This window comes from Protomyctophum parallelum (assembly GCF_964188405.1).
Source record: "Protomyctophum parallelum genome assembly, chromosome: 7".
In the NCBI taxonomy this organism is placed as follows: domain Eukaryota; kingdom Metazoa; phylum Chordata; class Actinopteri; order Myctophiformes; family Myctophidae; genus Protomyctophum; species Protomyctophum parallelum.
This window is the reverse complement of record NC_139705.1, coordinates 2,574,618-2,599,688: the sequence shown is the minus strand read 5'-3', so window position 1 is coordinate 2,599,688 and position 25,071 is coordinate 2,574,618. Positions and strand designations below refer to the sequence as shown.

The 25,071-nt window shown below is 43.1% G+C and overlaps 1 protein-coding gene and 1 long non-coding RNA gene across 3 annotated transcripts; both read left to right on the top strand.

The window, feature by feature from the left end:
• Window positions 1-242: 242 nt before the first annotated feature.
• Window positions 243-21,988, top strand: hm13 (histocompatibility (minor) 13). 2 transcript variants are annotated; one of them, XM_083768314.1, is made up of 13 exons: window positions 243-522; window positions 7,887-7,919; window positions 10,081-10,179; window positions 10,836-10,918; window positions 12,626-12,714; window positions 13,255-13,340; window positions 14,493-14,618; window positions 14,793-14,850; window positions 15,387-15,470; window positions 16,184-16,220; window positions 16,343-16,445; window positions 16,540-16,625; window positions 21,883-21,988. In XM_083768314.1, the coding sequence occupies exons 1-13, from the start codon at window positions 325-327 to the stop codon at window positions 21,974-21,976; spliced, it is 1,176 nt and encodes a 391-aa protein (XP_083624440.1). In that variant the 5' UTR covers window positions 243-324; the 3' UTR covers window positions 21,977-21,988. The 2 variants fall into 2 exon arrangements, with proteins under 2 accessions (XP_083624440.1, XP_083624441.1); XM_083768315.1 differs by lacking the exon at window positions 7,887-7,919.
• Window positions 21,989-22,696: 708 nt separating this feature from the next.
• Window positions 22,697-25,024, top strand: LOC310861092. The gene is made up of 2 exons (XR_014569459.1): window positions 22,697-23,551; window positions 23,602-25,024. It is a non-coding gene; the product is annotated as an uncharacterized lncRNA (long non-coding RNA).
• Window positions 25,025-25,071: the final 47 nt, after the last annotated feature.

The following is a 25,071-nucleotide window of genomic DNA, read 5'->3' as shown; positions in this document are numbered from 1 at the left end:
TGATTGATCCAGAATTCCACGACAAGATTAGACAAAGATCTGGCATCTTCATTTGTAACGGTTAGTACCGCTAGTCAACGCATGGCGGGGCGCAAGTGACCACAGTAGCTTGTCGTTCCCCGCAGCAGCAGAACACTTTGTACCACCGAAGGAGAGCAGTGCAGTTCAGTTCCTCCTCACAGCTTTAAGTAAACGTGGCCTTAAAAAACAACAGAAGAGAACAACACCGGTGTACTTAGTTAGTTACCTATTAAACCCCCCCACCCCCAAAAAAACCTACCGATCGGAACGAACCGATCCCCGGCATCATCACCAGACGACATCATGGCGGAGGTGGACCCAGGCTCGGCAGCGGTGGTGGTGAACGCCACCAACGGCACCGAGGCGGCGGTGAACGGCACGGCGGCCAGGTTCGTGGCCAGCGCCGAGGGCACGGCGCTGGCGTACGGCAGCCTGGTCGTCATGGCCCTGCTCCCCATCTTCTTCGGGGCGCTGCGGTCCGTCACCTGCTCCAAGTCCAAGGTACGAAACCCAAAAACCCCGGGCCGAACCAGAACTCCTCTGAATCTCGAAGTTCGAGCCACATCCCGTCCCTGAACCCCTAGCCCCTTTCGGACCCGCTAATACTAAGGTATAGGGTTCCGAAAGGGGGCTATACCACCACCCGAATCAGAACCATAGATATCAGAACCACGAATCCCGGAACTTGACAAAGCAAGGAAAGAAAAAGAAGACTGGGCACCTCGGTGTTGACTTGGCTATTTATTTTTTTTGCCCTAAATGTTAAAAAAGAAAATATTTGGGAAATGTTTTGATCGATTGTAATGATTAGAGCATGCTTAAACATTCGACAATTATGGTCTAATATTTGTACAATTGCTTCAAATTGCTTTGGGGCATGAACAAGAAGTTGAATGATATTAAGTCTGATGATGATGTTGTACCGTGCATGTTCTCAGGTCATGCAATAGGCTACTGTCATTTAACATCTTGGGCAAAATGGCCTGTTTTATATCGAGGTAACCGTGCCCAGATGTTCCTGGCGGTGCGGCAGGTGCCCATGCTATTCTGTATCCCACATAACTGACAAAGGCATTAAGTTAGACATCATTTGGGTCGAAAGATATGAGATGTAGGAAGGATACAAGCTCACAGGCGTTGCGAAGCTGTTACAGATAAAACTGCAACCCGCTGCTACATGCTATTTTCGGCGCATGCTGCGACACCGGCGTACGTCCTTGTATAAATGCACGAGGCTTGAATTTGTTTTTTAATAAGCAACGTGGTAGCGACCACGTTGGTACTTATAAATACACTTTTCTAAATATATCAAACACGCTTACATATAAAGGGGTTTACGTTGGTATTTCCTGGTTAACTTGTTTTATTAATTGAGGGTAAAATATTGTCTTAAATGTCTGTGTTTTGTTTAGGGATATCTATATCATGTTAAAAAGGCATGAATATAAGTTTTCCTGGAGTAAAACGGAGATGTTGAATTGATTAAAGTTGTCATGGATACAAGTAGACAGCTGTCACACTGTGTACAACAGTACAACTGTTATACACTCACACAAACTAATGCAATTTTGACATTATTTATTACATAACAGTACAGCTGTTGCAGATTGTAAACGACAATGATTGATAAACAAGGTGTTATTTCTTTGTTCAAATTGAATAAGTAATACAGCAGAGTGCAGACCTACATGATGCATTGCTGTAGAGTGTAGACAGTGTTTGTTCAGTAACAGGGGTCTCCTGTCTCTCCAGCCCTTTAGCAAACACACATGTATTGTTTCAGTTAGTGATTCCAGTTTTATCCAATCGGGAAAGAAAAAAAGCTCATGCAGGTCAGGACACGGGATCATCAATTGAAATAGGCTCTGGGCTATTTGAACCGGTAGTTCAAATCTACACGATAGCATTGTTTGATTGGCTCTGCGTCAGAGTTGAACCGGAAACACAATATGACACCTTTAATGTTTCTGGGTTCAAATCTGCTGCAGAGACACTGAAAACAAAGCTATTGTACAAATGAACCCAAAACGGGACATCTTGGGGATGCCACCTTTGGGAGACCTGGTCCTAACAGTTATGCACAGTATTGGATTGATTGATGAAACAAACAAACATGCTGATATATCAATTATCGTCCATGGGGTTCTCTCCTGGTCGATTCGAGTTGGGTATCGTCATGACCTGCAAATGTATCGTGGTGTTTATTGAAGAGCTGGGTGAGATCGGATGGGGGAGACCCTCCTGTTACTGAACAAACATTAACAGTACAGCTGTTCTGCTCTCACGAGTCACAACAGTAATCATGTTAACATAAGATTAGATATCCTCACGTCAGAGAGCCCACTGTGTGACCATGTGGTTTACGGTAGTTCGACTAAGAGCATTCATTCTCAAACCCCCTAGTTTTGATATGCACTGGGCGGGCCACAAACTGACTGTCACCCACCCAATTTCAGACCATCTTCATCTATAGGACCCCAATCTACCCCTACTAAAAAAATGATGAACTCTGAGAGTACTAGTGTTTAAAATAACGTTTAAAAGAAGGCTGATGCACACAGGTGCATATAGGACAACCAGGAAGGTCCAAATGTTCAGAAAGGGATCTTTGATATCAAATATGCACAGGGAACACTGTATGGCACTTGCAAAAAAAAAGACGTCCATATTAAGTCAATTTTTCGTTGGATCTTAGGTGTTCTGCGGGACCTCTTTCCATTCTTTGATATTTGATAATCAAAGGTCCCTATTCCCTTTATGAACACTGAGAGATGCACCTGTAAGGGTCCTTTTGGTTCCACTCTCGAGTTACACATCCATGCGGATACTGGGTGTCCATTTGTACGGTTGTGGAATTCTGGATCAGTCAGCAATTGATGAGGCAGTGTCAGAGACGATATTCTAGGTGCTGATGGTTATGCTTTAATGCATCATGCGCAAGATATTATGGGGAGAAGTACAATATCACTCATGTCGGTGGTATGGTAGTCCCTGTGCCAAGAGGCACAGGGATCAGACGACCGGTTATACTATCCGTTACAAGGACAAGCTTAACCATAACACTATAGACAAATCCAGGAGCGGGTCTCATGGTCGCAGCTTACATATTTCCTGTAGGCGGACTCGACATAGCTGCGGGGTTTAAACCCTCACCAGGCGCACCTCTTCTACTATAGTGAACGGCAGAGTAACTTGTTAGTCTGCCTCAAACGTTACTCTTTTACCTGCTTTTTACTAAACATACTAACATTACAAAGATGCCCAGAACATCGGGATGAACCTGTGTAGTTTATGGCTGCTCCAACAGTAGTGGCAACATTAAAAAAAATGTCGAATGTCAAAATATCCACCGCGGTGGCTGAGACCAGAGCCATTGAGACGAAGCAGTGAAAGGTCCTGAAAGATACATAACGTCAGTCTTACCCAGTACCCAATCTGCTGCTGTATTTTATACCTCATACTAAGCATTTAAAGTATGAGGTATAAAGTGCAGCAGCCTTGTGTTCATAAAACAGAAAGGCTGTTGCAAGCTTCCAAATAATGAACAATTATTCTGCAGTACCCCTGGTGGTTCCCCGGAGGTCTGCATGTTGAGAAAGGGTGACGTAGACTTAACAAAGCACTGTATTGCCCATGTGCTTTAGGCAGATTAAGATTGTACACGGTGTGACTACTGTGTGGTTTGGGTACACATACGCAGCAGTGTGCCGATCATGTGGTTTAGGTAGTAGAGAGTGAGAGAGTGCATCACTTCCTCATGACGAGAGACTGAATGACGAGAGAATGATCTGATTGGACAGCACAGAATGATGACGCAGGCAGGGTTTTTTTAAAACTTGTGGGCTTTTGGTTTGAAACTACAGCAGGCGCTACCCTGCATGCTCGTTTAGTGCGAGACAGTGGAGTGCTCTATTTATATTTGTACCACTTCTATCGTCATCCCTCTACCTAACACCCCTAAGAACCTATAAAAATGAAATCACACAAAAATGTATCTCCATATTTATTTTTTTCCTTCTAAATGAATGTCCTACTTCGTTGTACGAGGGTGTTAGGCAACAGTATCCAAACTAGCCCATGTACAAGATCATAACACGTCACAACTCACAATGTAAAACTATTTGAGCTATTTTCTAAACATTTTGAAAGTGAAAATTAAAGTCGTGAAGTGTGTGTGAGTTTTACAATATTGAACTAATGAAGTATTAGTAAGACCTTGTGACTAAATAACCATGTTGGATCAGAAGTTAATTTATTTTCAATATCCTGAAAAGGTATCGTTTTGGAGTTGTACAGTAAAAGGTTTCCACCCGACAGATGAGGTGACAAAATATAATATTCAACTTAACTTGCTGTTTTAGATGACGTATTGGCCAATGCCAAGCTGCTTGTCCTCTGTAAACAGACTCTCATTTAACTGTACAATGACAGCAAGAGGTGGCACAGTAAGCTTCTTTCATGCAAGTGTCACAGAACTGCCTCATTATGTCCCCTCTGCCAGATTTGATCTCATGCATATGTCATAAACAGGGCGAGTTTGCAGAACACGGCCTAACGACTCACGACGATGTTCCACTAATAGGGCTGATGTGATGGACAGACACTGTAGCTGTCCATTAATTTGTAGTGATAATAAGTACCGGTAGGCTAATAGTATAGTAAGCTAACTAGGCTATAATAAGTAAGTTGACAATTAATTGTCCCACACATGCGATGAACAACAATGTGTTTTTTGCATTGAATTTGTATTTCTGTTTGCCTTTTAGGCTTCGTAATCTCACATTGCACAGGGCAGATATGACAAATAACTTAAATATACCAATACATCAGTGACACATTTTTTTTATATTAAAAAATAAATAAAAATAGCGGAAATAGTTGATCTTGTAGATTTTTTGGAAGAATTTCTCAACATGGAAATGGTTGACGACCATGCAAAAATAATTGCGATTATCTCAAATATTTGCAATTAGGTTATAATTATGACACTACTGTAGGCCTAATGATAAAGTGCCACAGCAGAGCAGATGATGCCTTGGCTTGGACAAGTCAGCAGTTATGTTCACGTTCACTCTGAGCAAACGCGTTTGGTGTGTTCGACTTGCCAGCAGCATATCCGATATGCTACTGGACAATGTTAGCAGGCAGCGCAGCAGGCACTCTGCTTTCATCTTCACCCATTCTGACCTGAGATCAGATTCTAACGCACAGAGGAATGGAGGGATGGTGGTTCTTTAACGCATTTTGACCTGAGATCAGATTAAAAAAATGTCTTAAATCCTGACTGTTTAAAAAAATACCAGACATACAAGCTCGTAGCGCGCCACCGAGTGGCGCGCTATGAGCTTGTAGATCTGCTATTTTTCAATAGCTAAAGCATAACGTAACACCAAAAGGGGTTCCCGCCCAAAATGGGTTAAATGGCCGGTCATAGACTTCATACCAGCCAAGCACTAGAAATATAACTATGAATATAATTTAAGATAAAGTTTTTTTCTTTCTTTTCCCAAATATATTTATTGAGTTTTACATGTTTTACAACGTCACAAACAGCTTGGCGTCAAACACAGCAAATGGTCTACCGTACTCTTGAACATGAATAAAAATATATAAATAAAAAAGATATAAATATACTGTATGCATATCTGTGCACATATACAGTACATAACAATGATGAAAAGACATGCGCGTTATAATTACAGTTTGTGACGGAGAAAAGAGCAAGAAATGGGAGGTATAATTACAGTATAGAAGTTTAAATACACAATTAGTCAAGAAAAACACTCAGTGATCTTTAACACACAGTGTTAAAGATCATGTTTTTGGAATTAGAACATTTAGTGAGTGGTGCTAATGTGTGTATGTCTGTCTGTATGTATGTCTGTCTCTGTGTCTGTATGTCTAAGCACCGAAGTACCCTTCAGTGTCACTGTTGCGCAGCCTAATACACACACACACACACATACATACGTACAGTACAAGTATTATGAGATCTACAAGCTCACAACGTGTTGCCGTGCAAGTACAGTACAGTACTACGAAGAACAGTGCACTATACAGTACGACGAAGTACAGTACAGTACTACGAAGTACAGTACTATGAAGAACAGTACAGTACTATGAAGTACAGCACAGTACAGTACTATGAAGTACAGTATAGTACAGTACTACGAAGAACAGTACAGTATTACGAAGTACACTACAGTACCAACGACACCACTCACTTCAGACTGGTCCGATTTGTTTTCTTCCCTCTATTTATAGTTACAGTTAATAGAGCTTGGTGTGAAGGGCCCATTTAGGCAAGTTTTGTGTGTCTTCTCCTAGGCCCTTTAATCTCATTGACTCATTCAGTGAAATGAGTCACCTAACATCTTCCATAAAGGCTTTTAAAATTGTTTTAGAGTGCTGCAAAACACTTTTAGTGGCTAAAGATGCATGCGTTCCAAACAGTCTGCCATGCTGTTGTTGACTTATTGACTCCTGTCTGTCGGCTACAATTAACCCATTTTGCGCGGGAACCCGTTTTGGTGTTAGCATTATGTTATGCTGTAGCTATTGAAAAACAGCAGATCTACAAGCTCATAGCGCGCGCCACCGCTACGAGCTTGCCTTGTAGGTCTGCTATTTCTTTTTTTTTATCGTGAAAATGCGGCACAAATCTTTTAATATATATTCTTTGTTGCTGTCGGGCAGAAATCTCTTGCCACAATTTTACTTTGTATGTATTTAATTTTCACCCTACTTGGTCATACCACAGCGTCACACCAAACCAGTTTTGAATTTTAATCTTAAAGTACGTTTTGGACAGTACATAATATGACGCACACAAATGGTGTTGTACACACGTGACATTTCATGAGTCATATGTTGGTCTTTACTTTTAAAAGTAGGTTATTGCGAACGCAGTGAGCCACTTACTATGAGACCCTGCTGCTCATGTCTGTGTGTCTGTCCCGCTGTGACACCACCCGCCCGCCACCAGAGGGCGCAGCTGTAGCACACACACACACACACAGGGCGCAGCTGTAGCACACACACACACACACAGGGCGCAGCTGTAGCACACACACACACACACACACACACACGAGCTGCGTTCGCTTCCCGCGTTTGCGCGTCTTACTTGTTTGACCCAGTCTGGGCGGGGACCCCTTTCGGTGTTTTGACTATAATCATTATGTTATACTTTAGCTATTGAAAAATAGCAGATCTACAAGCTCATAGCGCGCGCCACCGCTACGAGCTTGTAGGTCTGCTATTTATTTATTTTTATCGTGAAAATGCGGCACAAATCTTTGAATATATATTCTTTCAGAGCGAACTTTCTTTTTTTTCTTTTTCTTTTTTTTAATTCATTTTTATTTCATTTTTGGAAAGGTTTCTTTTATTTCGACATCAGGCCTAAATGGGTTAAGAAGTGTCCTTATGGGGAGTGAGGAAGAGAAGAGGTCAGTACTGGGGGGGGGGGGGTATAGGTCCGAATACAGTATGTAGAGTTTTCAGAGATTGTCGTAAACATGGGGAGTGAGTCTGCTGACTGGTTATTACCCAGTTTAGGAGTGAGAAGAGTCTAGGATGAAGTTTTGACCAGGGTGTGGTAGGGAAGGGAGAGACAGACTTATTGTTCATGAAAATCTGCCTATCCATTCTCAACTCATCTTGGTAGCAAACAGACAGGACCAATTACGATTTTTTTTTTTAAACGTACGTTTTATTTACTAAGATAATGAGGTGAATGAAAGCAGTCCTGCCCTGATGTTTCCACATGCAGTCCTTCTGTTCCACTTTCCTACCTGTCCTGATCCCTCTCTTTCTCTTTCTCTCTCTTTGTCTTGTCTGTCCTTCCATTGATCTATCTGTAGGCCTTGGGAGATGGTTCGGATTCTAAGTACAGAGTGAGTATTAGAGCAAGCACTTACTAAAATCACAGCTGCCACATCTACAACGATTAACACTGAACGGAACATAACAAATGTTATTTCAAAAGTGTCTTGGGTGTCTCATACCTGTTGTTGTTCAATGTTCGCAAGTCTGATTTACAGTGAAGAAAACATGTAGAGCTACGTTGTTGAATTGGGATCGATGGACCCCAATCACAAATACCCGTATATCAAAATGGCAGTATTGACTTGTGAGTGAATATCTGCTGCCTGAGCCTTTTGAAGCCTTAACCCATTCTGACCTGAGATCAGATTCATACGAGGTTTCCACTGGACACACACTGGTCTGATTAACCCATTCTGACCTGAGATCAGATTCTAAAAATGTCCGTCATTCTTCGATTTTTCAAAAATAGCAGACCTACAAGCTCGTAGCTATGAGCTTGTAGATCTGCTATTTTTCAATAGCTAAAGCATAACATGATGCTAACACCAAAATGGGTTCCCGTTCAGAATGGGTACACTATTTCAGCCAGGTTGCTAAACAAACCTGTGCAGTAGCTGTCTGTGTTCTTGTGTCACAGTCATACTGCAAAAAAAGGGGGAAAAATCGTAACACTTCTTTATTTCACCTTTATTTTACCAAGACTTGAGATTCAGAATCTTTTTTTCAGTGCAGTGCTGCCAGTGCACCAGCATAAAATGCTCAACATGAAATAAACGTCAAACAACAGCATAAAAACCCACACTTAAAAACGTAAACCAAAAACAGTACAAGTAGTGATTTAAGTGCCATATACAGTATCAAGAACAGGAGCCTGGAGGCATATCACATACAGTTGTTATTGTCCATGTGATCGAGGGTTAAAACAAGTGTGAATAGAAATTGACAAACTTGAGGCCATGCCAACCTTCAGTGATACCGGTGGCAAAGTTACAAGTTACAAATGGAGCACCATGTTAATCGGCTGCTTGTCTTCGTCGGTGTGTCGCAGACACTTCAGCTTCCGCAGTGCTCAGACAGACGTCCACTATCAGTGGCGCATGTGCGCATTTAAGCCTCTCGAGTGCGTCTGCCTAAACTAGCTGGAGGCTTGCGACGCATCATCATAATGTCTGGTTGTGCTTTATAGATGGATGGGTAATGTATGGCTTAGGTGGAGTGGTGGTTAATTAATGCTCATTCAGTGTTTCATTGTCATTGTCGTGTGTCGTTGGAAGAACGGGTGACAATTCTACCGCACCTTTCTCTACTTTTACTACTGTTATTACTGCTTTCCTTTCCTCTCGCATGTTTCTACTCCGTCCCTAATCCTCCCCTTCACCTGTCCTCGCCTTTCTTATCGCCTTCTCTCCCCTTTTCTTTTCATCCATTCTCCTCTCCTCTCTCCTGTAGTGACCTAGTTCTCCTCCCAGAGGATTTGACGGTGGATGTTAGTAGAGTTTGAAGGTTGAACAACAGGGTGGTTTTTAACCCATTTAGGCCTGACGTCGAAATTAAAAAAAATATATTTTCTTCTGAAAAACCTCATGTTTCTACATCAGTGGTTCTCAATATTTCAGGTCAAGGACCCCACAAATTATATTATGTAATATGCCGCCCACCGCCATCTGAAAATATGTTGTTCCAGGGACCCCCCCAGAAGCAAAGATTTGAGTTAAAAACTGAAACACTGAAAGAATATATATTCAAAGATTTAAGGCACATTTTCACGATTTTTCGAAAATAGCAGACCTATACAAGCTCGTAGCGCGCCACTCGGTGGCGCGCTACGAGCTTGTAGATCTGCTGTTTTTCAATAGCTAAATTATAACATAATGTTTAGAACACCAAAAGGGGTTCCCGCCCCAAAATGGGTTAAACCCTGTTATACTTGACTTGGCGGTCCCCCAGGTCTTATAGATTGGCCCACTCCTTTCCCTTCTGCACCAAACCTCTTTGCCAGGAATAGCTGAATAATATGGATGCTAGGAGGGCTCATGTGGTTAAACCACTTGAAACCCACCATCCAGATTCTGCGTGGTCGGGGGAACATTAGCCAATCAGTCGGTCGGTCCGGGGACCACCTTGAGGGGGTTCCGGGTGGTCCCCGGCTAAATGATAGAGTTGGTAACCAAATTAGACCCTTGAATATCTCTCTCTCTCTCTCTGCTCTGTCTCTCTTTTTCTCTATAGAATGCATCAGACATGCCAGAGACTATAACCAGTAGAGATGCAGCCAGGTTTCCTATCATAGCCAGCTGCACTCTGTTTGGCCTCTATCTGTTCTTCAAGGTAAGTGCCACGTATTTATGTGCACACACACACACACACACACACACACACACACACACACACTTAAAAACAAAAAAGATGTCCACATAAAAAGAAAATGTACATGGACACAAATATTCCAGGTGCTGTTAACCGTTCCGATAGGTAGGACTCGTCATGATTAATACGAGTCCTATTGGGGGGGGGGGGGGGGGGGGTACCGTCCTAAAGTTGGCTCTTCGGTGCTACTGAAAATTTCTGACGAGCCGAAATCATCATTTCGGCACCGAAACAGCGGTAAATTAGGAGTATGAATCGGCCCAAAGACCTTCAGGCATGGGTGACTTTGCATACACAGTATGTAAAGTCTTTCATAGGAATAGCAGCCATTCAGAATGTGTGACGTGGTTTCTGTAAACACGTCCTGTGGTGTGACGCAAGCAATGAATGGAAAGGGAACCCGGTTTAGAAAAGGTTGAGTCTGGTGGGAAAGGATTTGTATTTTGTAATCTATCTTTTTTTTTACTGTACATGTGATAATATCCTCATTGAGAGCAGAGTGTTCCTGATAATTGAATTTCACGCACGCACGCAAGCACACTCACACACACACACACACACACACACACGGTCACACCGTAGGGTATGTGTGTTAATGTGTTATCATTTTTGTTCAGGTCTTTTCTCAGGAATACATCAACCTGCTGCTGTCTATCTACTTCTTTGTTCTGGGAATCCTCGCTCTGTCTCACACCATGAGGTAACACACAACACGCACGCACCCACACACGCACACACACACACACACACACACACACACACACACACACACACACACACACACACACACACTAATTGGTGGTTAGAGCTCAGTAGCTGGAGCGGCCGTCTGTGCGTGGCTTCAATCCCTGGCTCTTCCTGGCGTCGTGTCACTGTTGAGTAACACACTGGACAACTAATGCTTGGTATGATGCAACTCACTCAGGTGTACCTCGTCATGAGCCTCAAGTCCTGGCCGTCAGTGTACTTGTAGCCTCGATACCCAGGCTTTCATTTCGTCTGCGCGAAAGATGAAAGCCTGGAAAAAGCCGTGGGCTGAACCAGTCTAAAAGTGGGAGTCAACCCTTCCGGGTGGGCGTCGCTCTAAATGATGTGACGTAGCGCTGCACTAGGGGGGAGAGGAGGGGCCGGGGGTGACGGACAGATCGATGAGATCCAATCAGGGTGCGCGCATTTCTGAGGCGCGACCCGCCCCTCTAGACCAGAAATGTCTCTGCTTAGGTCAGGCTAGTGTACTTGCTTTGTACCATAATTATGGGGCAGTATGGTTTGCCATACGGATCCCCATTAGCTGACGCCTTATCATATATATATTGTGTATATTATAATTATTATACACCATAGCAAATAATACAAGCACAGTGTATCACAATACAAAATATTACTCAAAACAACAACTTTTTTACAAAAGTCAAAAAGACTTTTGTAGTGTACGGTATATTTAAAGTCTTTAAGTTGTTAGCTTGTAGAGCTGTTTTGCAAAATTGTGACCTGTTTTGCGTAGCGTAGGGGTTGGGCCTAATGGCCAAAAAGGTAGCTATAAAATGTGCCTGAATAATGGAGTTTTATATTAACTATACAAATTATGTAAATTCATTGAAGGCAAGGCCTAGATCAGCGGTCCCCAACGCTCATGGGTCTCGTTGTATTTGACCGAAGATAATACATATTTTTAATGATTATGGCAAAAATCACAGCATGTCACTGCACTGAGAGACATGCAGCTACCCGTATACTCCCGCAGGTGCTTATTACATCTCCTTACGACAGTGTTTTACCAAAGTTTGGCGTTTGTGTTAACCCATTTTTGGCAGGAACACCTTTTGGTGTTTCGAGCATTCTGTCATGCTTTAGCTATTGAGAAATAGCAGATCTACAAGCTCATAGCTACGAGCTATTTTTGAAAAGTTGTGAAAATTTGGTACAAATCTTTGAATATATATTCTTTCAGAGCGAACATTTACTAAAATATTGGCTTCTGGTGGGGTTCCTGGAACTACATATTTTGAGATGGGGGGGTCCCGTGGCCCAATAGAGGTAATTCTGGGGGTCCTTGACATGAAAAAGGTTGAGCGACCTCAGTCCAAAATGGGTTAAATAAAACTATGAAACGGCAATTACCCTTTTTCATGTCACGCACCACAGTTTGGGGAACCCCTGGCCTAGATTATAATGATGAATATTCTGTGGCAAGTTTGGAGCCAAGTGGAGTGCTCGCAAACTGGGTAATGGACACCGCGGCATTATGGGCATTCTAGTTCTAGGAGTAGGATGTGAATGGTACAGCCTTGCATGGTTGCCTCCACCATCGGCGTGAATGTACAGGTCATTTTCCACTCATGGTGTGTATATATGAATGTCTTTTCTTTCCCTCTTTTCCTCCCTCTTTCCTCTCCCTCTGCTCCAGTCCTCTGATGACCAGAATCTTCCCAGCCAATCTGCCCAACAAACAGTATCAGCTGTTATTCACACAGGGCAGTGGAGAGGCCAAGGAAGGTATAACACCACTTACAACACTCTCAGTACGCCAAGCGCGCACGTACGTCCGTGCGTGCGTGCGTGCGTGCACTTGACGAATATAAGCTCATGCCTCAACCTCGGTGCCACGCTATGAGCTTGTAGATCTGCTATTTTTCAACAGCTAAAGCATAACTTATTGTTCCGTTCCGCACCTGCACGTCACAATTCTGTTGATGCCACACGGCGTGGTACTGCGTTCTGTTCTATCATGACCATGACGCCACTGCGTATGGGGCAGTCGGTGTTGTCCAGTCTCTGTAACTCAAGAGACTTTACAAATGGAACCATTATGGTCGACCCGTCCCATGTGTCAGCTTTTTCCGACCGCGTCGGTAGGCCATAACGTTTTGAAACATTTAAAAGGTATAACCCTTGTATAAGCTTGTCTTGTCTGTGTTTCTTGTCTGTCTGTCTGTCTGTCTGTCTGTCTGTCTGTCTGTCTGTCTGTCTGTCTGTCTGTCTGTCTGTCTGTCTGTCTGTCTGTCTGTCTGTCTGTCTGTCTGTCTGTCTGTCCAGATGTCGTCAACTATGAGTTTGACACCAAGGACCTGATCTGTCTCATCATCAGCAGTGTGGTTGGAGTCTGGTACCTCCTCAAGAAGGTATACAATTCGATAAAATAAAAAGAAATAGCAGGCCTACAAGCTCGTAGCGAGCCACTTGGTGGCGCGCTATGAGCTTGTAGATCTGCTATTTTTAAATAGCTAAAGCATAACACATAATGCTAACACCCAAAAGGGGTTCCCGCCCCAAAATGGGTTAAGACCTGAGGCCAATTCTACAAATTGTCTTCTAAATCCATAATACATAAAATGTATGTTGCTCTATCAGTCAGTGGTTCCCTCAAACCTTTTCATGTCAACAAGGACCCCCATTTGGCCACGGACCCCATCTCAAAATATTTTGCTCCAGGGATCCCTCAGAAGCAAAGATTTGAGTTAAGAAAGGGGAAAGAAATGAATGTATTCAAAGATTTGCAAAAAACAAACCAAAACTAAACACTGATTTTCCATCAATAGCAGATATACAAGCTCATGAGCTTGTATATCTGCTATTTTTGAATAGCCAACTGTTGTCACTGATGTCACAATGCATAATGTTTACACTTGGTTGCATGCTGGAAAAAAGAAAAACTATATATGTGTAATGTTTTCATATCTCTCTCTCTATATATATATATACCGGTATATAAAATTACACTTTCCTGGGTTTTAATGGATTATCCCATTTTAGGCCTGATGTCGAAATTAAAAAATGTCAGTGGTTCTCAATATTTCATGTAGAGGACCCCAAGAATTATATATGTAATTGGCTGCCGACCCCCATCTGAAAATGTGTAGTTCCAGGGACCCAGAAGCAAAGATTAAGTTTAAGTTTAAAGATTAAGTTAAAAATGTTGGCTCTGAAAGAATATATATTCAAAGATTTGCGCCACATTTCCACGACTTTTCAAAAATAGCAGACCTACAAGCGTGTTTCTGCTATTTTTCAATAGCTAAAGTATAACATAATGCTTTAAAACACCAAAAGGGGTTCCCGCCCAAAATGCCCCAAAAGGCCCACCCATCTGACCACTTCACAGGTTATGTAGTCCAATGGGTGGGACGCAAACGCTTTGGAGTTCTGTGGGCCACTTGTATACAGTATAATGTGTTTGTTTGTTACCACATTATATCGACATTTAGGTCATATAGGCTGACAGTATAGTCTTCTGATAGCCAATGAGCTGACAGCATTGTTGTGTGATGTCACAGCACTGGGTTGCCAACAACCTGTTTGGTTTGGCGTTCGCGTTGAACGGAGTGGAACTGCTTCACCTGAACAACGTCAGTACCGGCTGCATCCTGCTGGGGGGGCTGTTCGTCTACGACGTCTTCTGGGTGAGCAAAGAATGCACGTCACACGGCACACATCGTATGTTGTAATGTTCTTGTTAATGTAGTTTTCTAAGCAAAATTTATTCCGGTAAAGGGGCAGAAATCATGGAAGGACGTTCTGAAGCCCAAACTTGTTTGTGAACCACTGCCTTAGTGTGTCTGTCTCTCTGTTGCTAGGTCTTTGGAACCAATGTCATGGTGACCGTGGCCAAGTCCTTTGAGGCCCCAATTAAACGTAAGTGTGTGTGAGGGTGTGCGTGTGTGAGATTTTAGGAGTGCATTTTGGATATGACTAACAAACCCCTCTGCCCCATCTCTGTGTCACTGTCACTCAGTCTCATTCTGTCTCAGTGTTAATTTCGTCGACTAAAACTGGCCCGAAAAAGGTCGTCGACTACCCTTTCTCACTAACAAACTGAATAAAAAAGAGTAAATGTATTGACAATTCCGTAAAAAAAGAATCTAGAATAACATTTTAGGGAGGGACGACAAGTGGAGAAGAGATCCAGTAGAAGTCATTTTATGTTTGGTTGCGCTCGGGTGTTCTGAAAAGAGCAGATCTACAAGCTCACGACGTGTTGCTCTGCGATGCGTTGTGAGCTTGTCTGAAGATCGGCTCCTTTCAGCATGCAACCAAGTGTACAAATTACGCATTGCGACACCATCGTAGAATTCTTTTCTTCAAAAGACTACAGAATTTGCTGTAAAAATGAACACTGTTCTGTCTCTCTCTCTCTCTCTCTCTCTCTGCCCCTTCCCCTCTCTCCCCAGTGGTCTTTCCTCAGGATCTGTTAGAGAGGGGTTTGGATGCCAGTAACTTTGCCATGCTGGGTCTGGGAGACATTGTCATTCCAGGTAACCTGCACAGCGACATGACAGCGATTTGACAAATATATTTATTGGCAGAATGCGATTGGATGAGTCCAATTGTCTGTTGTTTTTTATTCAATTTGGCAAATATAGCCTTATTAACATCTAAAGCGCAATACAAAGCGGGCATGAAATGCAAATCATCGTTGTCCATATTGCACCTGTTTGGACGATTTCTACAAAGGCCTTCTGAATCAGTAGTCCTCACACTAAGATCTAAAATGAGCCAGACACTTCTTCCAATTCAATTCAATTTCAAGTATTTGTGCAGCTGAAAAGCAACGATTTACACATTTATATTTGAATTCTAGACAAAGAGGAGTGGAGGAGAGAGAGAATGGCTTTTGGTTTCCTAGTTGCCCCATTATCGGCTACAGTTTGAGAGGAAAAACATTGTTTCTATATACTGTACTAGGATGCAAAGCCTCGCTGTGCTATGCAAGCTCGACGACGTATTTCCCCCCGTCTTTTAAGACCCTGCTCTTAAGTCTGAACTATCTCTGCGTGTAATGTTTTTTTTTTAGATCACCTGTCAATCAAATTGTATGACACAAGTCTCTCGCTGCCCTTTTGTTTCAGCAGAAAGAAAGAGATACAGAGAGAGTGGAGGACTGGGTGATCAGCCCACAGGATTTAATATTGTGTGTTTTAACGTGTGTGTGTGTGTGTGTGTGTGTGTGCGTGCATGTGTCTTCCAGGTATCTTCATTGCTCTGTTGCTGCGCTTTGATGTCAGGTGAGTGTTTCCAACCACGTTGCTGTTTACTGTAGTATTGGCTCAGTGTAAGTAAACTCTATGCGTTAAAAAGATTACACTCAAATCTGTATCGCGTTCCTTCCGTCTCTCTCTCTCTCCAGTCTAAAGAAGAACAGCAGGACATATTTCTATTCCAGTTTCTTGGCATATATCTTCGGATTGGGTCTCACCATCTTCATCATGCACACCTTCAAACATGCACAGGTAAACTGTCTGTCTGTCAACCTGAGTCTGTCTGTCATCATATTTTGTCCCTGGTCTCTAACCTGTCTGTCTCTCCACCCTGTCTGTCTCTCAGCCTGCTCTGCTGTACCTGGTCCCAGCCTGTATTGGCTTCCCATGCCTGGTTGCTCTCATCAAAGGAGAACTCACTGAATTGTTCAGGTAGGTCACCATGACTTCTTGTTGTACGTACGTAGATGTGTTGGCAACATATACAGGAGAATAAGTCTGCAGACCGGCAAGACAGACTCATTGTGGTATAGTTTCACCTGCACCTGCTTATCACAAATGGCAGATCTACAAGCTCAAACGTTGTGGGATTGTAGATCTATTTTTGTCAAAGGTTCACCTAAGAATAGGGCCTCCGGGATTCATGTGGTTAACAAATACAAAAGGAACAAAATGCATTTATTTGATCCAACACATAATTTGCAAGGAAGTAAAATCTGTTTCATTTTTATTTGTTCATTTTGTTGACTCACACGCATTGATGGTTGTTTCCGGTTAAATGCTACCCCCAGAATATCGGCGTCGGTGCATCCTTTGTGCTGGCCTAAGAAAGCAGTGATTAGGGGCTGTGTTCATAGAAGGCATTTTATGAGCGGAGAGTAGGCATGTAACGATACACTCAACTCACGATACGATACGTATCACGATATGAGGTTCACGATACGATTTTTCACGATATTTTCAACACATTGATTTTCCAGACAATTGACCAATTTCTTTTTTTTTTAATGATTTATCTCCCCCCCCCCCCCCCCCCCCCCAAAGCTTTTTTCACAATTTGTATTTAACTACTTTAACTACTAATTTAACTTGATGTATTAATGAGCATCAATAACGACCATCACCTGGGCACAGACACATTATACAGCTCCCCTCTCCAGGCCTCTACTGTCTCATTTCTCTCCAAAATCATGTGAATATGATGGAATATGATTACAGCTGACATTTCTTGTCACACACTAGCCCCCCCTAAAAAAAAAAAACAATATATAATATTGATAGATCGCGATATACGATACGATATATCGTTACATGCCTAGCGGAGAGGCGCTCCGCATCCAGTCACATGTATTGACACCTCATGTTCGAAACCGATCCACCGCTGCTATGCTCGAACGTCCCGTCGCCTGCAATATCAGCACACATAACTTATCTGGAAACCACAATGGTAAACAAGGGGCTTCTCATGGTTGTGATAAAAAAAGAAACGTGACGCTTGGCTCTGGGTAAAAAGGATGCACCATGCAGCGTCTTCATCACCACAGAAATGCATGGCGGACTGCTGCTGTGCTGCCAGCCCAAAGGGCATTCTCTGTGGATATAATTTTGCTATTGAAAAATAGCAGATCTACAGGCTCATAGCGCGCCACCGAGTGGCGCGCTACGAGCCTGTAGGTCTGCTATTTTTGAAAAGTCGTGAAAATGTGGCGCAAAGTCTTTGAATATATTCTTTCAGAGCCAAAGTTTTTAACTCAAATCTTTGCTTCTGGGGGGGGGGGGGGGGGGTCCCTGGAACAACATATTTTCAGATGGGGGGGGGGGGGGGGGTCGGCGGCCAATTACATATAATCTTGGGGGTCCTTGACATCAACATTTTGAGAACCACTGACACAGAAACATGGGGTTTTCCAGAAAACTGTCATGATTTAGAAGACATTTTGTAGAATCGTTCCCAGGTCAAAATGGGTTATTTACATATACAAATGTGGCAATGAATGCTGCTGTGGATAACCAAAGTAACTAAGCCAGCTTATTTCCTATTGGCCCATATCATGGGGCCAATGCTGTTACAGGATTGGCCCATTCAGCTACAGGTAGAATGAATGGCAGGTTATCCTGGTTGAAAAGAGGACCGGGGGGGACGGGGCAGAGGGAAGAGGAGAAAAAACAAGTAGAAATCCAGACATTTCACATCTTCCTTCTCTTCTCTTTTCTCTCTTCTTCCTTGCGTTTAATGAAGACTAACACCCTTTTCTCCTTTTCTTTCCTTATGTTCCATTTCTCACCGTCTGTTTTTGAGTTCCCTCCTTTTTGTTTGGTTCTGCTTTTTATCCATCACTTTCTTTCTTTATTATTCCTACCTACCTCTCTCTCTCTCTCTCTCTCTCTCTCTCTCTCTCTCTCTCTCTCTAACTCACCCTGGGTGTAATATTAGTTATGAGTCATCACAGGAAGTCCTCCCTGGTTCGCCCAGGCTGACTTCCTACCCGACAGTCAGTGGTTCTCCTGCCAGCCTGGCTAGCTCCATGGATACCGTCTCTATGGCAACGGGCTCCTCCTCCTCCCCGCGTCGCCGTCGCTTACCACCCACCTCCATGTAGAGGCCCCACCCCTTCCCTCCGTAGGCCCCACCCCCTTTTCCTCACACGGCCAGGTAAATGGCCCATTAACAAAACTAGAGACTCCCCTCGCTCTGTCTTGTCTGTTGCTTGTCATCCTTCTATCTATGGTGTCAAATGACACCACAGCCTCTCTCCGCTGTCTGTCTCGCCTAACACTGTCTGTCTCTCAGCTGTCCTACTGTCTGTCTCTCCTACACTGTCTCCCTCTTAGCTGTCCTACTGTCTGTCTCCTACACTGTCTGTCTCTCAGCTGTCCTACTGTCTGTCTCTCCTACACTGTCTCCCTCTCAGCTGTCCTACTGTCTGTCTCTCCTACACTGTCTCCCTCTTAGCTGTCCTACTGTCTGTCTCTCCTACACTGTCTCCCTCTCAGCTGTCCTACTGTCTGTCTCGCCTAACACTGTCTCCCTCTCAGCTGTCCTACTGTCTGTCTCGCCTACACTGTCTCCCTCTCAGCTGTCCTACTGTCTGTCTCTCCTACACTGTCTCCCTCTCAGCTGTCCTACTGTCTGTCTCTCCTACACTGTCTCCCTCTCAGCTGTCCTACTGTCTGTCTCGCCTAACACTGTCTCCCTCTCAGCTGTCCTACTGTCTGTCTCTCCTACACTGTCTCCCTCTCAGCTGTCCTACTGTCTCTCTCCTACACTGTCTGTCTCTCCTGTCTCTCCTACACTGTCTCCCTCTCAGTTCACCTACTATCTGTCTTGTCTACCTCCTGGTAGGGTTTTAATTATTTCTCGCATCCTGAAACAAAGTAGAGGTAAAACATGTAACATGTAAACATGGTGCCTTACAGTGTGACTTCCGCTGACTGGCAATATGAATGTCTACAAAGAATGGAAAGCTTCTGAAAATTGTCTTATCTTGTGATGGTGGAGGACCTGGTCTGTTTTTGGGGGGGTTTTTGTATTACTTTATCCCGGTAGATCTGCTGTCTTTTTTTTACTGAAAATACTAAAGTACAGCACTTGAGTAAATGTACTTAATTACTTTACACCACTGCTATTATCACACCCTAACTAAACAGGAACAACCTAGATACTGTGACTAGCAAATATAGACCAATCTCCAAGCTTGAAGCTTCCTTAACTGAAATACATTAACCCATTTTGGACTGAGGTCGATAAAACAAAGGCTTCTAAAGGCGCACGATGAGCTTGTAGATCTGCATTATAACAATGTTTAAAACACCAAAAAGGGGTTCCCGCCCCAAAATGGGTTAAATAGGTTTATCTATAAATGGCTGCATAGCAACCGTCTACTTCACGATCAGTGTTGTGTATGAACCTGGTGTTAGAGTTGAACTGCAGCTTACTGAAAGTCATTATCTAAACCACATGAACCCTATAGCGTCCCTATTCTGGGGTGAACATTCGGCAAAACATTATTAGGCAGTGGATTTTTATTACAACCTACCGATATCATAATACGCATTTCAAACATGTTTGCAGCTCATGAAAATAATTTGTTGTGTGTGTGTGTGTGTGTGAATTCTATCTACTTCACAGGAACAATAATTTGGTTCACTTTTTTGGAAAGAAACAAAACAATTTATCTTGATCCCCCCCCCTGTCTCTCCTACACTGTCTCCCTCTCAGCTGTCCTACTGTCTGTCTCGCCTAACACTGTCTCCCTCTTAGCTGTCCTACTGTCTGTCTCTCCTACGCTGTCCTACTGTCTGTCTCTCCTACACTGTCTCCCTCTCAGCTGTCCTACTGTCTGTCTCGCCTAACACTGTCTCCCTCTCAGCTGTCCTACTGTCTGTCTCGCCTACACTGTCTCCCTCTCAGCTGTCCTACTGTCTGTCTCTCCTACACTGTCTGTCTCTCAGCTGTCCTACTGTCTGTCTCTCCTACACTGTCTCCCTCTCAGCTGTCCTACTGTCTGTCTCGCCTAACACTGTCTCCCTCTCAGCTGTCCTACTGTCTGTCTCTCCTACGCTGTCCTACTGTCTGTCTCTCCTACACTGTCTCCCTCTCAGCTGTCCTACTGTCTGTCTCGCCTAACACTGTCTCCCTCTCAGCTGTCCTACTGTCTGTCTCGCCTACACTGTCTCCCTCTCAGCTGTCCTACTGTCTGTCTCTCCTACACTGTCTCCCTCTCAGCTGTCCTACTGTCTCTCTCCTACACTGTCTGTCTCTCCTGTCTCTCCTACACTGTCTCCCTCTCAGTTCACCTACTATCTGTCTTGTCTACCTCCTGGTAGGGTTTTAATTATTTCTCGCATCCTGAAACAAAGTAGAGGTAAAACATGTAACATGTAAACATGGTGCCTTACAGTGTGACTTCCGCTGACTGGCAATATGAACGTCTACAAAGAATGGAAAGCTTCTGAAAATTGTCTTATCTTGTGATGGTGGAGGACCTGGTCTGTTTTTGGGGTTTTTTTTGTATTACTTTATCCCGGTAGATCTGCTGTCTTTTTTTTACTGAAAATACTTAAGTACAGCACTTGAGTAAATGTACTTAATTACTTTACACCACTGCTATTATCACACCCTAACTAAACAGGAACAACCTAGATACTGTGACTAGCAAATATAGACCAATCTCCAAGCTTGAAGCTTCCTTAACTGAAATACATTAACCCATTTTGGACTGAGGTCGATAAAACAAAGGCTTCTAAAGGCGCACGATGAGCTTGTAGATCTGCATTATAACAATGTTTAAAACACCAAAAAGGGGTTCCCGCCCCAAAATGGGTTAAATAGGTTTATCTATAAATGGCTGCATAGCAACCGTCTACTTCACGATCAGTGTTGTGTATGAACCTGGTGTTAGAGTTGAACTGCAGCTTACTGAAAGTCATTATCTAAACCACATGAACCCTATAGCGTCCCTATTCTGGGGTGAACATTCGGCAAAACATTATTAGGCAGTGGATTTTTATTACAACCTACCGATATCATAATACGCATTTCAAACATGTTTGCAGCTCATGAAAATAATTTGTTGTGTGTGTGTGTGAATTCTATCTACTTCACAGGAACAATAATTTGGTTCACTTTTTTTGGAAAGAAACAAAACAATTTATCTTGATCCCCCCCCCCCCTCCCTCTCCCCTCCAGGTATGAGGAGACACCAGAGACAGACACAGAGACAGAAACGGAAACAGAATCCAAGGATGAGTCATCAGAGTCATCAGAGAAGAAGGACCAATAGAATCCCTCACTGCTCCCCCCCCCCCCCCCCCCCGCTCCTCCTCCTCTTGACCCAATCATTTCACAGAATTTCTTCAGCCCTTTTCTCTTTTTGTTGCTAGGGGGGAGGGACTTGTCTTTGTCGCTAGGAGGGACTTCTCTTTGTCGCTAGCAGGAGGGGCTTGAGTTGTCGCTTCCCCCCCCCCCCCCACCTATCTCTCTGGGAAACCACGGTAACGGTCCCCACAGCTGGATAGTGATTGGTCAACGCAAGTTGACGAAACGGTTTGTTTCCCCATACAGGAACAGGAAGTGAGGTGGTTGTTGTTTTTAAAACACTCATTCTCAACTGTTGGATACAGGGCCCACCGGGAGGTCCAAATAGACTCTCGACTCTGAGAGTGTATCAAATGGAGCATTTGTACTCTCTCAGAGTTCAATTACCACTGAGGATTCAATTATCTACAGTGTAAGTTGGGGAGATAAATACATAATATCATATCAAAAACTGGGGGGGTCCTTGAACTTAACCCATTCTGACCTGAGATCAGATTCTATAAATGTCTTCTACATCCTGACAGTTTTCTGAAAAATCTATGTTTCTGTCAGTCGTTCTTCGATTTTTCAAAAATAGCAGACCTACAAGCTCGTATCGCGCCACTCGGTGGCGCGATACGAGCTTGTAGATCTGCTATTTTTCAATAGCTAAAGCATAACATGATGCTGACACCAAAATGGGTGCCCGGTCAGAATGGGTTAAAAAGGTTGAGAATCACTGTTTTACAAATGAACAAACGAGCACACAAAGTGAGTCTAAGCTGGGTGGTTTCACTCTACCACAGGTTATTCTGTTCTACCAGCTTCCACAATGGAAACCAGCAGTCCTTCAGTACTGGACTAGAAACCAGTTTTAGAACCTTGGATTGTAATATCACTTGTTGTACCGTGAAGTAAACGCTCCTGGCAGTAGGTTTTAGGTCTGTCTTTGACCTTTGACCTTGCACTACCGCTCAGTCATTCAAACGACACGATGCCAAATGGCAGTAGGAATTATTTGTGCGATGGCTTCTGGAATCTGAACTAAAACAAACGCACCAATTAGTCTGTTTCATTTCAATCTAACTGATCCTGGAACAGTTTTAGTCCAGGGTTTATCTTTGCACTCTTGTTGTTGTAGTGTAACCGTTAGATTTGACCTGCTTTGACTTATTTTCCCTGTAAAAGAACCTGAACGTAAGACCCGACGTTTGAGTGTAGGTGGCTTTGGGTTTGAGTCTTGTCACACAGCCAAAAAAAAAACACATAGTATTATCTTTGCTAAAGATGGAGTTATCTGTAGTCAGAGTGGTGTAAATGCATGCTAATCTGACCTCCCAAGTCCAATCAGCATGCTACATTAGAGCAGTGGTTCTCAACCTGAGGGTCTGGAACCCCAGGGGCAGGGGGGGGGGGTTCTACAAGCTTGTGTAGAACTTCTATTTTCACTATTTATCTGTGGAACCGAGTCAAGCTGAATGTCTCAACTCCTACAACTCCTGTGCTAGTCAAGGTGGGGGGGGTCCCCAGGTCAAATATGATTATTGTGGTAGGTCACCAGGTCAAATATGATGATTTTGGGTAAATATGATTATTGGTCATGGCTCCCAGGTTGAGAACGACTGCATTAGAGGTACGGGTGGGGGACACACTTTTATACAGTTGTCCCAATTAACCACCTTAACCTGGCATCCAATTTTGGGCATGACATTATAGGCAAAAAAAAGAAGCGAATACTGTAACATTTGTACAAAGTTACAGACCCGGATGTAAAACGGATCCATGTTCTTAAATATCCTTTTGTCGAAAAGGATATTTTGTTGAAAAAATTACAAATTTGTTCGTCTGATTTTGAAATAATTAGAATTGTTTTGTGGTTTGAGTGGGTCAGTGGGTTAAATGGATATTATTTCCGGCCAATGTTCTGATGGCTGAGAAGCATTTAGTTTAGGAGGGATTATGAAGTGGTGGAGTGATTGTTCCACCTCCTTCCATTCAGTACCTCAACTTATCTGGAATGTCTAGCTGTGAATGTGAATCAGAGGCCTTTCCCTTCTTTTTTTTTAAGGAAGAAATGTTAGAAAGTTGAAAAGAACGTTATACAGCGACAAGTTTATTTAAATTTTTAACTTAAAAAGGGACCAAATGTTTCCTCTGAGCTTCGCTTTGCTTCTGTTTTGTTCTGTTATCAAACCATTTGTTTTTAATAATGGTTTTAAAATATATTCTTCTCTCGTCTAGAGGCGCTGATCTGTTAGGCCTCAATTAGTTGCACGTGTGCCATGTCGTGTCTCGAAACCAGCAGATCTACAAGCTCAGAACACGTTCCCCCCCCCCCCCGGGCCCCGATGCCACGCCTTCTGAGCTTGTAGATCGGCTATTTTCGGTGTCCGACACGCATGTATGAGAGTATGAATCAGCCTTTTAGACGAATCTCCTCCTGTTGTATTCTACTACCTGTCTCTGTGCAGTTCTCACTTCCTCTTCCCTGTTGTAACCCTCGAACGCCATTGGTGAAGCCACGAGGGGGGTGTGCGACATCCGCCTTTCTCGTCCAATGAGCTGCGAGGAGAGAAGCGAGGACTAGGACTCTCTCTTGGAAGTTACAGACGTGACTGATCTGGGATCAGAGAGTGTAACGTTAATGTGAATGGCATTTGGATCATCGGTCGTGTTGATGGACTGGATTAAGATTCTAGTGGATACAAGCAAGTCTGCCTGGTTGATATTCCAGACCTGTTATTAATCTTGATGTTATTGATATTAACGTTTTATTATATTGACAAGATGGATTTATTTTTTATTTTTTTTCATTTGTTTGTATTTTGATGTAAAAAAAATAAAGAGAGGATCATCTTCGGTTTGGCGTAGTTGAATCGGTATTATTTGAAAAGCAACTGTATACTTCAAAATCTGATTTCTTACTTTATTCTCCCGTTGTATTTGTGTGGGAGCCTTACGTGGCCTCAACTGTATTTTATTTTATTTTGCAAATAAATGTTTTGGTGCTTTGATCACCATATAGGGAAGCATTCATCTGGATTTGTCTCATTGCTTTTTAGACTTATTTTTAAGATGATG

Excerpts from the sequence above, each read along its gene's own strand:
- hm13 (XM_083768314.1), top strand. The coding sequence starts at position 325 with ATGGCGGAGGTGGACCCAGGCTCGGCAGCGGTGGTGGTGAACGCCACC. Across the intron at positions 10,919-12,625 it reads GCTCTGTCTCACACCATGAG|TCCTCTGATGACCAGAATCT; the intron begins GTAACACACAAC and ends CCTCTGCTCCAG. Across the intron at positions 14,619-14,792 it reads TCGTCTACGACGTCTTCTGG|GTCTTTGGAACCAATGTCAT; the intron begins GTGAGCAAAGAA and ends CTCTGTTGCTAG.